Raw genomic sequence first — 17,173 nt, forward strand, 5'->3', positions numbered from 1 at the left:
ATGAAGTTCCTTTTCAGTATATTGTGCTCCTAATTCACCACTTGCCTTTGGTTCATTAAGGATAACCAATCCGTATGTGAGGGGTCCAATAGCAGCCTTTCCAAGCAATGTATTAGTATCTCTTACTCTGTTCAGTGCTCATAAAGACATATGGATATAGCCATCATTGTATAGTATGTAATTTCATTTTATTAAAAAAGTTAAAAATGTGGTTAAACTCACATGTTATGGTGCCCTTGAGCCGGCACCAAGCAAATCCAGCAGTGTATATGGAGAGCGGTGTCTCAGTTTGTTTCCCCTCTGTCACTGTGTCTCCTCACAGCGGCATGCGTTCCAGGCCTCACTCTCGTTCAACCGGAAGTGATGAGAACGTTATCAGCAGCCTCTACGCATTTCGCAATGTAATTTGTGTCATCAGGAAGCTGCTGAGTCTATGCCTCTGAAGAGCAGTCAGTATTTGGATCACTTTCCAGAGAGCATTTGACAGGCGGTGAGGAGGTACATTGCCTCCTCATCGCCTGCTTCAACCCTGCACTAGCATGCCGCAACCATGTGCTTTGAACATGGTTGCAGGGCGATTTCAGAGCAGAGCTATTTACTTGAATGAGTCTTGATCAATGGGGGATATATTTTCTGCTATGGCTGTGAAGCATAATATCGCAGCCGTGGAATGTGTACACCCCTAGCCAATGCCTCTGTTGCCAAAGGGGGGTAGCAGTTCGTGCGTAGTAAAAGCGCATCTAAACCATGTAGTTTTACCTCCCCCAACCTCATATGGGCATAAGCCCTAAGAACTCATTCACACAGTTACTCAGGCCGTGTAAACTGATGGATTGTTCATGTGGCATGAGCTGCCTGTTAGTTTAAGGGGTCATAGTGGCTGTAAGAACACAGGTCCTAATTTGAGTTGTGCAGGGGTGAGTGGCCCAGAATCCACATGGACTGTGTACAGGGCCATACACCTGTGCCCACACGCCTGTCAAATTATGACCTATTAGCCATGTTTGTACAGCTGCTGCACCCCCATAGCGTAACAAATGCTGACTGCACATTGCGCAGATACATCGTGAATAAAAGGTGCCAATGCCTGAGCTTCCATCCTTGGGTGAGTGAGTCTACCATCCACTATTTGTGACTGAAGTCCCCCCCATTTCTCCTGCCACCAAGCAAATGAATACACCAAGGGATGGAGGGCTCAAATGTAAGGAGCGCTTTGGGAACCCTGATTAATGGGGGAATGCTGGGGAAGCGTGCAATAAACGCATTTGCGGTGTGGTTATCTGCAAAAACGGGGTTAAAACAGGTGGTGAGGAGGCGTTTCATCCCCTGAACTCTGCACATAACACACTCCTGGTATTTATTGTCCCTTTAAGATTGTTATGTTAGTGCAATTTGGCTACACCCACTGTTCAATGCAGTTCGGTGGTGGTGGGGGTGTGTGTGTGGTTGAGTCTCTGAGAAAAAAAAGATACATTTATATAATTAACCATCTTAGTACCACACCATAGCCAAAAAACAGCCATCCATGGACCTCTCTCACGTGCCCCCTGGAGCATGCTCTATGACCACTGTGTCCTTCAGACACAGCTGATCACAGATCGAGGAAAAGGGCCAATCACATCTGCCATTTACCATGTGATCAGCTGTGTCCAATCACAGCTGATCACATGTAAACAAATTTGCTGGTTATCGCTGTGACAGACCTAGCCGTGACAGAGACTTTTGGAGAGGACTGAATGCTAGCCTCTTGCCTTGTGATTATGGGCCCTGGCATTTGGGGGAATGGTGCTCTTTGTGAGCTGTATGCCTGGGGACCCCTGAGGTGGTGTTACTTTGGATTCAGGTCCATGTCCCCCAAGACACACAGACTCTGGGAACCTTGTATATGCCATATTAGAAATAGTGGCTGATTCATAATACTGGGACAAATACTGTTAGGAGTTGCTGATGTCAACTCCAGCCACCTGTCTATCTGTTGTCTGCTATAATGTAAATTAGTCTAGTATGGCTTGTCACAGCTTCTAAGAGTCTTTCACCCATCGTTGTTTGTGCTAATTAACCCTGCAATTGTATGAAGGAGTTCCGTGTTGAGATGTATGATAATGTGAATTGTAGTTAGGGAGTCACATCAGCTGCTTTAAGGGATTAGTTAATATGCTCATGTTAATTTATGTTTCTGGTTACAGGTGTATTGTTAGAGTAATATGAGCAGGAGGTAGGAACCTCCTCTCTAACTGTATATAAGACTTGCATTCTTGTTCTAATAAACTGTCTGATGTTTTACCCTACTTTGAGCTACGACTAGTGAATGGGAAAGCTAAGGGGTCTTGGATTGTGTGGTACCGGACAGAGAAGCGATACGGCGGACAGACTAATCTTGAGTACGGGGGGGTCCGTCACAATCGGCATTCCTTTTCTCACGTCACTGTGTGAGGAAAGGAGAGCTGATAACCGGCATCAGTGTCCTCATTATCAGTGCAGTCCCATCAGTGAAGAAGATACATTTTCGGTCTTTTTTTGTTTGTTTATCAAAGAATAAAAAAAAACAGTGATGAATAAATACCATCAAAAGAAAGCTCAATATGTCTTAAATTTTTTATTTTTATTTAATATGGGTACAGCGTTGCATGTACGCAGCAATTGTCATTCAAGTTGCGACAGCTCTAAAAGCTGAAAATTGGCCTGGGCAGGAAGGGGGTGAAAGTACCCGGTATTGAAGTGGTTAAACAAAAAACAATCCACACAGTCAATCACCTATTTAATGTGGGTTGCAAGCAATGCAGAAAACATGATTTCACACCACCTAGGAAATAGTGTAATGAATGAAATAGTGTAGCACTACCCATACAAATAAATCATGTGCTCAAATCAAAATTACTATGACAAAACACATACATGTGACTTTTAGAAATCTTTAATTAGTCAGACTCTCCCCATATGAGGTAGATGTTTGTCTTACAGATACAACCAGCCCTTTAATGGCAACTGTACTGATTTTGAGGTTGACATCTCTGATATGGTGGAAAGTTAATCCGTTTCAAGGCAAAATTCACAGGGCTCTCTTTGCCATTCTGAAGTTTCCCTCCAACCACTTTGCATATTATTTTATATATACTGTGATTCTGTACTTGCCAGATATGCTGCAGAAATCTCCCTCCACTGAGTCTGTCTGCAACCATTTTAACTGTGGGCAGTTGAGGCTGCTGCCTGTTCACTTTCTGGATTTACACAGACACACACACACCTCCAGCTCTGCAGCTCTCATTGGCCCTCTTATGACTCATCCCCCGCCCTTCCTGGCAAACTCTCACAAGAGTGAGAGAGAGCTGTGCATGATGTCATAAGCCTAGGCTTTTTACCAGACAAGAAACAGGAAGTGGGCTGTATAAGGTATTTACTGGCAGAAAAAGAATGTTTTACTATCCAAAATTAAAACAACAAGGGCAGAAGATTTAATAGATGGAAAGATGAAAAAAATGACTGAAGTTCAGCTTGAAGTCATTGTTTATTGGCCTCAATATAATTGGTTTAAATACTGTCATCTTGTGGTCATTTTGATTATTGCATATTTTTCTGTGTTCCCTCCCATTTTATGATCTATTTCCCTTTTCTTTACATTGTCTTTATGGCATAAAAATGTCCGCTTGTTTCATGACCACATGCTAATCTGCTCGCATGGGGGAACACGTTACCATGTTTTGACCTGCAAATACTATATTTTCAATCATCTGCCACATCCTGTTGTCTGCTATAATCTGCTACATTCAAAAAAGATCTTCGTGGATGAGAAAAGGTATTTGGTCAGTTCATCCATCTGATAAAGACTGTCTGCAGTGATTGTATCTGCTTATACAGGTTAGGCATAGAGATATAGGTCTCAGCAAGGGATAAGTCACTAATACAACAGTCGGAGTCGGAATAGTTCTAGATAGCTCTAGTGTTTTTAATGATTCAAATATAAAATGGTTAATTATAAGAAAAACAATATATTTATGAATCATTTTATTCTGGGCAATGGATCCAAAAATCAAATTGCCACAAACATTTATGGTCTTAAACCCTACTATCATTAAATTTAGACTTTAAAAAATATAGAATAGTGGTGTACAGATTATATTTCTACAGAATAAATGAAAATGACTGAAAACAAAAGTGGAAATGTTATGTAGAAGAGCAGAGAACCACTGAGCCATCAGCTGACAATCTTCTTCCATTAATGATTTTCCTTTTGCTGAGGAGAATTCTGTCTCAGCTGTTCCAGGTAAATCTGCATCCGACACTGAGGCAATTCTGGAGACCTAAATAAGACGAGAAGGATAGAAGTTACATACATTCTCAGATTTTCTTTACAAGTTGCTATGATTTTTTTTTTTTTTACAGCACAAGAAGGTGTCAATATATATAACGAAAGTGACACTAAACTCTGGTTTGAAAACTTCTATTTAAGTATGTATTGTTAACTAAAAAAATCCCCTTCTATTGCTCTCAGACAAATCTCTAAACCTCCAAATCTCTAAATTCCTTTTTCTTGCTGTTATTATCTAACTTCCTAATAGAGGGTGGCTACTGTAATGTGCATAGAGCAATGCACATGACTGCAACTAACGTGCGCTGCTCTTTCCAAATTAATGGAAGTGAGGGAGGAAAGGAAAGGCTCGAGAGCTCATAAAGGACGAAGAGGATGTGTATGGGTTATTTTTGGCTCTGTATGCCACCAGAATAGAATTAAAACAAAACAATCCAAATGAATTTGAAGTGCAGACTTTCAGCTTTAATTGAACATTAAATATCAAGTACAACATTTTAGTAAATGCAACCATTTTTATACACAGTCCCCCCATTTTTAGGGGCTCAAATGTAATTGGACAAATTAATATAAATCATAAATAAAATGTTTATTTTTAATATTTTTGTTGAGAATCCTTTACTGGCAATGACTGCCTGAAGTCTGGAACCCATGGACATTACCAAAGACTGGGTTTCCTCCTTTCTGATGCTTTGCCGGGCTCTAACTGTAGCTGTCTTCAGTTGTTCTTTGTTTGTGGGTCTTTTTGCCTTTAGTGTTGCATTCAGAAAGTGAAATGCATGCTCAATTGGGTTGAGATCAGGTGATTGACTCGGCCATAGCAGAATAATCCACTTCTTTAACCTCAAAAGCTCCTGGATTGCTTTTGCAGTGTGTTTTTGATCATTGTCCATCTGTACTGTGAAGCGCCAATCAACTTTGTTGCATTCGGCTGAATCTGGGCTGACAGTATATCTCCAAACACTGCAGAATTCATCCCGCTGCTTCTGTCTTCTGTCACATCATCAATAAACCCCAATGACCCAGTGCCACTAGAAGCCATGCATGCCCATGCCATCACACTGCCTCCACCATGTTTAACAGATGACGTTGTGTGCTTTGGATCATGAGCTGTTCCAAGCCTTCTCCACACGTTTTTCTTCCCGTCATTCTGGTACAGAATAATCTTAGTTTTATCTGTCCAAAGAATGCTTTTCCAGAACTGATGTGGCTTTTTTTTTAGTATTTTTTTGGCTAAGTCTAATCTGGCTTTTCTATACTTCAGGCTTATGAATGGTTTGCACCTTGTGGTGAACCCTCTGTATTTGCTCTTGTGAAGTCTTCTCTTGATTGTAGACTTTGACAATGATACGCCCACCTCCTGGAGAGTGTCCTTCATTTGTCTGGATGTTGTGAATTTTCTTTACCATTTTCTTTGCGATCATCCACCTCTGTTGTCTTCCATGGACGTCCAGGCCTTTTTATGTTGCTGAGCTCACCAGGGCGTTCTTTTCTCAGAATGTACCAAACTGTTGATTTGGCCACTCCTAATGTTGCTGCTCTCTCTCTAATGGATTTCATTTTTGAAGTCTTACAATGGCCTGTTTCACTTGCATGGACAGCATGGACAACTTGAACCCATGATGTAGGTTCACAGCAATAGATTCCAAGTGCAAATACCACACTTGGAATCAACTCTAGAGCTTTTACCTGCTTAATTGTTGAATGAATAACAAAAGAGTAGCCAACACCTGGCCATTAAACAGCTTTTCATTAAATTGTCCAGTTACTTTTGGTCCTTTGAAAAAGAGGGGTAGCTATTCTTAAGAGCTGTAATTCCTAAACCCGTCCTCCGATTTGGATGTACATACCCTCAAATTAAACCCGAGAGTATGCACTTTCAGCCCATATCCATTATATAACTATAGCTGGAATATGTTTTGGTAAATACCTGAAAAAAAATTTAACATTTTGCCTGTGTCCAAATATATATGGACCTAACTGTATATACTGGAATTTGTATTTATTCATTTATTGTTATACTATTTTATGGCAGTGATCAGTGACTTATGCCTAGTACACATGGCCTGAATGTCAGGAGACATTGTCCGGTTCAATAAAACCGACCAACATTCGGCTCGTGTATGTAAGCTGGTCCGACAGAACCCGGCATGCTAGAAAACCAGCACCCGACTGACTCCCGATCAGCGCTCTCAGCCATGGTTGAGAGCGCCGACCAGAGTATTCTAGCAGAGAACGCAACAATTCAGTGGGGGAGATCGCTGTACCAATGTTGTGATAATCAGTCTGACAGGAGCTGTCAGTTTACTTTTAATCAACCCAGTGGGTTGAACTAAAAAAACCTATTAGTGTGTACCAAGCTTTATAGTGGGACTGCGATAGTGCAATCCGACACTAACTGACACTGGGTGACAACTGACTAACATCACCAGTGACACTAACACAGTGATCAGTAATTATACTATACTGTCACTGTATTAATGACACTGGCTGGGAAGTGGTTACCATCTCTGGGTTATTCCTTCTCCCTGCTTTGCATAGTACTTCGCTGTGTCTATAGGAGCCTGAAGAGGTTGAACTAGAATGGTTTAAAGTGATTGTAAACCCTCACCTTGTAAGACAACCCATTCAGTTTAAAATATAAATGAAAGGCAAAACATTTGTGTATAGATATATATATATATCTATATATATATATCTATATATATATAGATATATATATATAGATATATATATATATCTATATATATATATATCTATATATATATATATATAAAAAAAATATATATAAATACCTTTTTATCCCTTTTTTGTAAGTGATCACATTTCCCACGAAGATAGCAATACAAAGAGAACAGAAAACTTTTTCGTACAAGTACATAGTACAGCAGGCATATATAAGGAATATGAAATGTTGGGTTTACATACTCATTAAGAAAAGAAACATGTAAATGCATAAAAATGAGGGTGGGAATGGTCCCTGTGGACCTATGAAAATTCAAATATCATTGTAAGGTGTGGGTATAGGATTTTGTATACAGGATTATATATAAAAAAAAATGTTCTCTTCTATTGGTTGAACTGGATGGTCTTTTTCCAACCAGACTTGACTATGTAACTATGTAAGTTAAAAAAACAAAGTCCTTTTTCTTGCTAAGATTCAATTACGATAGCAAGTCAGCATATGGTGAAGATGGCCAAAAGGAACCAAAGAGTCCTCCTTAAAGTGGTTGTAAATCCATTACAACCACTTTAACCTACAGGTAAGCCTAGATTAAGGCTTACCTGTAGGTGCAAGAAATATCTCCCAAAGCGAAAAAGTTTAGGAGATATTTGGAGGAATAGCAGTACCGATGTCTACTGTGCATGCGCCGTAGACATCGGGCGCAGGCGCACTGATCGTGCCATTTAACGGCGATCATGCCGTTAGTGGCGGCACCAGCAAGCATACACGGGATTGACGTCATTGCGGCTTTGGCCAGCCACAGCGCCGGAGCCGCAATACACGGAAGTTACTCCGGGATAGATGGCGTCGGAGGAGGCGAACGAGGGCTGATGCCGGGGGCTTCAATCTCAGGTAAGTAATTCATAATGAGCTAGTATGCTATGCATACTAGCTCATTATGCCTTTGCCTTGCAGGATGTATTTTTTTTCTTTTTTTTCTAAGAGGCTTTACTTCCTCTTTAAGGCCCCTTTCACACGGGCTTTCCGATCAAGTCCGCCTGTCAGTTTTTGTTCCACGCATCTCTATGAAGTGGTGGATGTCAGCGGTGACATGTCCATTGACATCCACCGCTATCCGATCCTGTCCGTAAAATCCAGATGGATGGAAACACTATTTTCCATCCATCTGGAGAATTGGATCGGATGAAAACGGACAGGTAGTCCGTTTTCATCCGATCTCCATAGAGGACAGCGGGGCTTTGACAGGTCCATCTCTGCATAGTGAGCGGAGACGGACCTGTCATCCACCTGCTCAGCGGGGATCAGCAGAACGATCCCTGCTAAGCAAAGCAGAGTCCGTATACGGACAAGCCCGTGTGAAAGGGGCCTAACTCAGCAATCAGAAAAACTGATGTTCCCTCTGATTGGAGAGCACTGGTTCTGACTCAGCAGAGGGTGGGTCAGACTTCTTCAAAGAGTTCCCTGCTTCCCCATGTAAACAAGGGTCGCACACTGCAGCATGCTGGTGTAGCACCCTCTAGTGTGCACCTAGTGTAGGAAAATGTATTTTGTGACTCATGGTAGTTGTATGAGTCTGTTAATTGGGTCAGGGTTCAGATCGCTGGAAACCTCTAGAAGCTAGTGGGTGGAGGTAAAGAGGCTGGGTCTCAATGTGGATGGGAATTTGGACCAATACCCAGGCAAGAGGCTTGGCAGGGTAGCTGAACCAGCCCATAAATATGGTGGAGCTTAAACAGCAGGGGAGTCAGGTGGAAGATGGAGTCATGAGGTTGCTGTCATGTGGCCTGGGAGGGGAACCCTGGGTCTGGGGGCTCTGTCATCATGCAGGAGCTGAGGAAAGGAAGGAGAGGACTCCTAAGAGAGCAATCTCCAGTACCTTTGGACATCCAGGCTGCCATGGGAAGATCTGATCAGTTGGAGGCCTGAACAGGAGTCTTTCCCAGAGCAGTGGGGAGCAAAGGATAGTGTGAGTACCTCAGCACACCCAGGGGCATAAAAGGGGAAAGACTGCCAGATGTAGCGTACTTTCCAAGGACAGCGTTGTGCTGAGTTCTGATTCCTTATCCTGGGGAGTTCTTCGGAGGGGCTTGGTGGGGTGATGGTCAAGCAGCCAGGCGGGCCGGTGGTCAAGGCAGCTGGGTGGGCTGGTAGTAACTATCTGCAAGCGTCAGAACTCTGTGAAGTTCTACAGAGGAAACAAGATACTTCTGCATACAGTTTGCAACTTTGTGCTATTTCACTAAAGGGGACTGAGAGCTCATGGTTCCTAAAGGATCTTGTCACTGATCCATAGAGATTGTGTTTATATTGTAAGGAGTACAGTCCAGGATCTTCTCTTTTGTACATAGAGAGAACTTCATTTTTGAGGTATACCAGTACCAGAAAATAACACTGTGCCAAAAACATTTAACATTTCCAACATGTCTGCACAGTGTCACCAGAATACCAGCCTGTACTCACTGTCACTTGCCACCTTGCCCACCTAGGTGATTGATAGCTATTTTGGTAGCATGACGGAGCAACTAAAGATCTCCTGTGTAGCTCTAGCCTAGCTGAACACTGGGCATTTCAGGTAGAGTTTGTCATGGTGGAGCATAAGTGATTAGTGCTATGTCAGTGTGTCCTGCTTAGAATAGAACAGTCCATTTTGGTGCTGGTAGTGTCTGGCCTGGAAATGATAGAAGGCAATACCTATGAAACTAATGAATTCTGTTATAATACCTGTAGGTCTCCTTGTGCACAGTGCAGAAGTCTCTGTCTCCAGTCAGCTCCAGGTTATCCTTTGCAGGTTTGCAATTCTTCACCAGCTCACCCTTTTTAGGTATGAATGTAGTGCCAGTTGTAGTTTCACTGTCAAGCTTCACCTGTGAATTTTAGCAGATTAGTATGTTGTCTTACATGGAAATTTCATTTTAAAAGTACATCTGTCAAGAAGGATATTTGTGAGCTGCTGTTACTGAACTCCTTTAAAAATCTGTTGACTTAGGGCTCTTTTACATTTGCCAAGCAATCTGTGGTGGATCATTTTTTAGAGAGCATTTGACAGGCAGTGATGATGCGCAGTGTTGCCTTTTCGCTGACCGTTTTAATACCTAAAAACCTGCCCACCAAACATGATGGGGAAGGGGATAATTTTTTCCCCTCCGCATGGCAAAGCATTGTGGCTGCAGCATGTGTACACCACTGCCCGCTGCCTTTGTACTTTAAGAGGGAGTGGTTGGGGTGGTAAAAATGCAGATCACCCCCCCCAAGTAATATTTCATACATGGTTACATTAGTCCAGCTTAGACCAATGTAACTATGTACAGTTTATCAGTATATACCATACCTGGCCGATGCCCCTGGAAGCTGCAAATCACTGAAGTAGTTCTGTGCTGAGTGGCTGGCCTGATACATTGTGAATACAGGAGGCTGGGTGCAATTTCTGAATGAATGCAAAAAGTGTTCTCTGATTGGACGAGGTAGAGATGCAGGGTAGTATTGTCCACCTCAACCAATTTATTTCCTGTTTTTGGTATAATATAAAAGATGAGGTTGCACCCGCATTGAGTATATAGATACCCAATATGTCAAAATGTGCACACTCCCGTGAAAGGTGACAAGCTTCAGTACCCAAAATTATTCATGGCCAATGCTTTACAATGCTTACAGGTCATTAATTTTGAATTAAGGGTGAATAATGGCCCAATAATTATTCCCCGTTTCGTGCATGTGCGCGATATATATGTGTGCAGTTGTTGTTTTCATACATAGCAGCACCCAATACATGCATTTATGTATGTATAGATGTATGTGTGTATGGGGTGGGGGGTGCTTTCAATTTTTGTTTAATTTTTTTGTATGTCATGATCATTTTGTTAAACTTTTTTTAAATCATTTTATTAATATCAAATACATTAATTTTTTATATTGTTTGTGATCTAGAAGCAACAGGAAATTCGGAGAAAATAATTTCAAAGCATGGAAAATCCTTTCTTAGACAGTTAGAACAGGTGTTCCCCTTCATTTGGTTCCGACGACAAAAAAAATATATATATATAAATAAAAGTAAAAATATACTCTAAATCAGGATATGTTTAGATCTTATGAATTGATTGGCTGTATTCTTATTTTTACATGTAACAGTTTTTTTACTATACCAGAGGTCTTAGTGAAACACCATCCATGGGATCTCCATATCGTTGTCGTGGCTGAACACCCCAATCTTTGAACACACTTCTGCTGTGAGTAGTGCCGTCAAATTTTCCATTAAGAGGCCGAAGTACTGATCGTGGACGTCTCACCGGCTCCCTGGATTGTGGCTCTGGAGGCAGGAAAGCAAGCTTTGAAAATGATAAAAAAAAAATAATCTAAGTGGAATAGATGCAGGAAAGACTAGAGGTATTCATCTTTTTTTTTTATTTACGTGGGGACCGAAGCATGGGCAGTGGTTCTTACATTAAATTAACCTTTTATTTTAGTGTTAATTTTTTCATCTCCATTTGTTTACATATAATTTGGCTCGATTAACAAAAGTTCATCCAGCAGTGATCCCCACAGGTAATCACTGGCTGTATGAACACACACCACAACCTGCCATTGAGGTGTACAGGCTCAGCAGCCGCTCACCGTTGTCACAAACCGGAGCAGGAATCTGCAGATTCCTGTTGCTGCCATTCACACTGTGGCAAAACACCCATGCGAATGTAGCCTAAGTATCTGAATTTGTCTTTATATAGGAAGCCTGTAAGTCTCTGCACAACAAAACTCAGGTAGAGGGAAGACCATCCATGACCAAGAGCCAATCAACCTTCAACATTACACATGTGCTGTGTATATAGAGTAATGATGACTTGTGCTTTTGCTCCTTCATGTGCAATCATCAATAAATACAAAAATGTGCAATTGTGCAATCATCAGGCAGTTGACATGTTCTTTACTAAGCTATGCTGATGCTGTAGTGAAGGTCCTAGCCACTACCACCATTACGACACACGCGGGCACTATGGGGCCCGCAGCCAAGTGGGGACTGGTGAGGACAGGCGGCTCTGCGGGTAAGAGCGTGGGCGGCTCGGAGGGCTGTCAGGTGGCTCAGTTGGTAAGACAGCTGGGCGGTTCATGGGTGAGCGGGCTGGCCAATCAGGGAGCAGGCAGGTGGGGGAGAATAAAGATGACATCATCTCTCACCGCCCGGCGCCCGCCCAACATCCCTGCAGTGCAGTTCCCCCCTCACTGTGCAGGCAGCCGCGGTAAGCAGAGAGATGACATTATCTCTCTGCTGCCTGACTGATAATCTGCTGCCTGACTCTGGGACACAGCAGGAAAGTGACACAGCAAGTGACAATCCGTAACGCGTGGCAGGCAACGTGGCAAGTGACAATCCGTGACGTGGCAAGTGACAATCCGTGACGTGGCAAGTGACAATCCGTAACATGTTGCAGGTGACCTGGCAAGTGACAATCCGGGACGTGGCAAGTGACAATCCGTAATGTGTGGCAAGTGACAATCCGGGATGTAGCAAGTGACAATCCGTAATGTGTGGCAGGTAACGTGGCAAGTGACAATTGTGGCAAATGACAATCCGTAATGTGTGGCAAGTGACAAGCCGTAATGTGTGGCAAGTGACAATCCGGGATGTGGCAAGTGACAATCCGTAATGTGTGGCAAGTGACAATCTGGGACGTGGCAAGAGACAATCCGTAATGTGTGGCAAGTTACAATTTGGGACGTGGTAAGTGACAATCCGTAATGTGTGGCAAGTGACAATCCGGGACGTGGCAAGTGACAATCTGTAATGTGTGGCAAGTGACAATCCGGGACGTGGCAAGTGACAATGCGGGAAGTGGCAAGTGACAATCCGTAATGTGTGCCAGGCGACGTGGCAAGTGACAATCCGTAATGTGTGGCAAGTGACAATTGTGGCAAGTGACAATCTGGGACGTGGCAAGTGACAATCTGTAATGTGTGGCAAGTGACAATCCGGGACGTGGCAAGTGACAATCCGTAATGTGTGGCAAGTGACAATCCGGGACATGGCAAGTGACAATCCGTAATGTGTGGCAAGTGACAATCCGGGACGTGGCAAGTGACAATGCGGGATGTGGCAAGTGACAATCCGTAATGTGTGCCAGGTGACGTGGCAAGTGACAGTCCGTAATGTGTGGCAAGTGACAATCTGGGACGTGGCAAGACAATCCGTAATGTGTGGCAGGTGATGTGGCAAGTGACAATCTGGGACGTGGCAAGTGACAATCCATAATGTGTGGCAGGTGACGTGTCAAGTGACAATCTGGGACGTGGCAAGTGGACAATCGGCAACATGTGGCAGGTGATGTGGCAGGTGACATTCCGCAACGTGTGACAATCTGGATCTGGTGGCAGGCGACATGGCAAGTGGCTGCATACAGTATACTGCATACTTTGTTGCTCAAAATTAATATAAGCTCTTGCCTGGGTACTGTGCCACTTGGGTGTGGTAATCTGTTGTTCATTGGCATTAGTTCATTTTTTTTGGGGGGCCCATACTAAATTTTGCTATGGGGCCCTGTGATTTCTAGTTACGCCCCTGTGCACACACACACACATATAACCAGCTAAAGAAGCTGAGGGTAAAGGTGATGGACTGGCCAAGCATGTCTCCTGTAGGAAAAAAAAAGAAGGGGAAATTGGGACTTTAAATGAACTATATGACAGCAAGTACATCCTGATGTTGGGGTTCTTTATTTCATTATGTTTATGCTTTTGCAGATACTTATTGCCTTCTTATACTCCCATTCTAGGAATATCACGTGCATGCTCCTGACGAATGGCGCACTGCCACGAAACGCGTAGAGCTTTTTGGTGCCATGTCCTTGCCCATGTATATCTTGATCATTAAGTTATCCTTTTACCCACACTTGTACAGCTTCAGTGAAGCCATAGGTCCTGCAGGCAGTACCTTGAATTTTTACATTGATATTATCCAATTGTCTATGGTGAACTACGGAATTTTATTATTTTTTACTCTACCATGAGATAAGAATGATACTATGTTCATTATTATGTTTATCAATTTTATTATTGCTACCAGTGGCTACATCATAAGATATTTTGCCAGCAATAATTGTATTGTCATTATCATGCATGTCAACTATTTTATTCTAGTATGGTTTGCTGTATTCTATCATACTAATAAAGATTTGTTGCTCGCCGAATACTCTTTTGCTGCCATATAGTTCATTTTAAGTCCCAATTTCCCCCCCCCTTTTTTTTGTTTTTCCTTAGATATTAATGGGATGGAAATATATGACCTTACCAGGCCATAATTTCATTTAAAGTCCCTAGTGATGGAAACACACAGCCTTACCAGGCAGTGGATTCCTAAAAGTCCCTACCACATAACTCCTTCCTTAAGTCAACATAATACAGGGATGGAACTATATGGCATTGCTCCACCTTAATATTCCTTTTACAATTCCTGCAACTTATGAACTAATGTCCAGCTTCCCCTGTTTGTATTGTTCTAAACCTTATATTAATACTATCCTTGGTTTACTGCCCCTTACATCCCTTATTAATTTATGGACATAATCCTTACAGTTTTTCTTCCCCAGGTGACTGGAATTGTTCTAGTGTCCTCTGGCTCTGTCTCTCTCCCGGGAGCCGTGACATGCTTTGCGGGCCTCCGCCCACCCCCGCCTCCTTGAGTCCTGGTCTGGGTGGATGCGCTGTAACTGCGCGTCAGCGCCACGCACTCCACGCACTCCACGCCATATGTGCGGCGCCTATGACGCCTTCACGGTTATGGCTCGCTGGGTTCCACACTCGTGGGCGAATGGGAGAGACGCCTGTTCCGACTGACGGCACCAGGTTTCCACCCCCTGCCTCACGGCGTGACGCTGGTGGGCTTTGCAGCGGTTGCTTTATATAGGCGCCTCCAGGGGCGGCTGTGTCACTCGAGGCTCTCTGTACACTAACTGCACATAATGCGGATCACCCTTCCGTATGTTCCGATCCCTCTTCTCCCTGAGGTAATACACACCACCCCTCCTTCTTCTCTGTTAATTTGGTGCACTTACCCTCACCCCCGTGGTATTTTGAGTTTCACTCCTTCCTGCCTCTCATCTGTTGGTCACTATTTTCTACTGGCAATGGGTGGTTGCCAGTTCTTATTCCAGCACTTATCTTCACTCGCCAGCACTCGCTCTCTGTCTCCAGCCTCACTCCTTCCTACCATCGTCACTTGGTTTGTCAATCATTTTTTCACTTTAACCCAGAAATACCTCGTGGTTCCATGCCCACCCTGGCTGGTTGCCTGTGTGTTTCGCCTCCGCTGAGATCCCCACCTCGGCTCCCAGTGAGAGATTGTTCCTGGGGGCCTGCGACACCCCATCACCATATCACATACCTATTGCAACCCCAACCAGTAAGTACATCCTGATGTTGGGGTTCTTTATTTCATTATGTTTATGCTTTTGCAGATACTTATTGCCTTCTTATACTCCCATTGTAGGAATATCACGTGCATGCTCCTGACGAGTGGCGCACTGCCACGAAACGCGTGGAGCTTTTTGGTGCCCTATCCTTGCCCATGTATATCTTGATCATCAAGTTATCCTTTTACCCACACTTGTACAGGTTCAGTGAAGCCATAGGTCCTGCAAGCAGTACCTTGAATTTTTACATCGATATCCAATTGTTTATGGTGAACTACGGAACTTTATTATTTTTTTTACTCTACCATGAGATAAGAATGATACTATGTTCATTATTATGTTTATCAATTTTATTATTGCTAACAGTGGCTACATCATAAGATATTTTCCCAGCTGGAGCGCAGTGCATTGCTGTATGATGATTGGCCAGAGCATGTACCATGACCTGCATGCTTTGGCCAATCACAGCGCCCTCAGCTAAGAGAGCCATAATTGGCCAAAAGCAGAGTGCCTTTTGCCAATCATGGCTCAGGGGGACTAAGTCCATGCCCCACACTATATAAGGCCGCCTGCACGTCGGACCCGTGTAGTGTGTCGTTGGCGTGGACGGAGAGAGAGTGTCATTTAGATTGAGCAGGCAGGCAGGTGATTCAGTTAGCTGCAGTGTATTTAATATATATATATATATATATATATATATATATATATATATATATATATATATATATACACACACATACAGATAGTCTCGTGTATGTATGTGTATATATATATATATATATATATATATATATATATATATATATATATATATATTCACTGCATACAGTTTAGCTATATCTCACTGCAGGCCATTCCTGGCATACTGTTTCTAATATACACTATACAGTGCTGTGCACCTATAGTGCAGTTGCTCATACTTTTCTGGTGGTCAATACCGTACACCCATAGTTGTTATTACACTTCTGTTGGTGTACACAGTACCGTGCACCCCTAATGCAGTTGCTACTACTTTCCTGGTGGTGTACATAATACATACAGTGCACCCATAGTTGTTATTAAACTTCTGTTGGTGTACTTGGTAGCGTGCACCCCTAGTGCAGTTGCTACTACTTTCCTGGTGGTGTACACAATACATACAGTGCACCCATAGTTGTTATTAAACTTCTGTTGGTCTACACAGTACCGTGCACTCCTAGTGCAGTTACTACTACTTTCCTGGTGGTGTACACAATACATACAGTGCACCCATAGTTGTTATTAAACTTCTGTTGGTGTACACAGTACCGTGCACCCGTAGTGCAGTTGCTAGTGCTACTACTTTTCTGGTGGTGTACACAGTACACACAATACATACAGTGCACCCATAGTTGTTATTACACTTCTGTTGGTGTACACAGTACTGTGCACCTCTAGTGCAGTTGCTACTACTTTCCTGGTGGTGTACACAGTACACAATACAGTGTAGTGTTTTTTTGCTAAACAAAATTTACAGCATGTCTGGAAGGCCACCAAGGAGAGGCAGATGCTCACAGGCCACTAAAAGAGGGCAAGCAGGCTCTGTGTCTACAGTCATTAGTGCTGGTCGTGGACACCTCAGCACGTGGCCGTGGGGCATGCTTGTCCTTTTTTCCTGCAGCTAGCCATGTTATTGAGCCACAACATGCAAAATAGTTGGTGGAATGGATAACAAAGCCCTCCTCATCCTCTGTCACCCAGGCTCAGAGTAGTTTGCCTGCCAATGCGGCTGCCAAAGCGGCCTATTCCATTGGCTCCATGTCAACAGTC

At 43.1% G+C, this 17,173-nt stretch overlaps 1 protein-coding gene across 3 annotated transcripts in view; it reads right to left on the bottom strand.

Annotated features, from left to right (window-relative positions):
• Nucleotides 1-2,634: 2,634 nt before the first annotated feature.
• The window catches only part of LOC141110786 (uncharacterized), a 57,860-nt gene continuing 43,321 nt past the window's right edge, over nucleotides 2,635-17,173 (bottom strand). For 2 of the 3 annotated variants that reach the window (XM_073602398.1, XM_073602397.1), the window contains exons 8-10: nucleotides 11,132-11,314; nucleotides 9,714-9,856; nucleotides 2,635-4,298 (exon numbers count right to left, since the gene is read on the bottom strand). In XM_073602398.1, coding sequence (XP_073458499.1) covers nucleotides 4,214-4,298; nucleotides 9,714-9,856; nucleotides 11,132-11,314 — 411 coding nt within the window. In that variant the 3' untranslated portion in view covers nucleotides 2,635-4,213. The remainder of the gene's footprint in view (nucleotides 4,299-9,713; nucleotides 9,857-11,131; nucleotides 11,315-17,173) is intronic. The other variant, XM_073602396.1, reaches the window with a different exon arrangement.

Source organism: Aquarana catesbeiana, linkage group LG10 (assembly GCF_042186555.1).
Source record: "Aquarana catesbeiana isolate 2022-GZ linkage group LG10, ASM4218655v1, whole genome shotgun sequence".
In the NCBI taxonomy this organism is placed as follows: domain Eukaryota; kingdom Metazoa; phylum Chordata; class Amphibia; order Anura; family Ranidae; genus Aquarana; species Aquarana catesbeiana.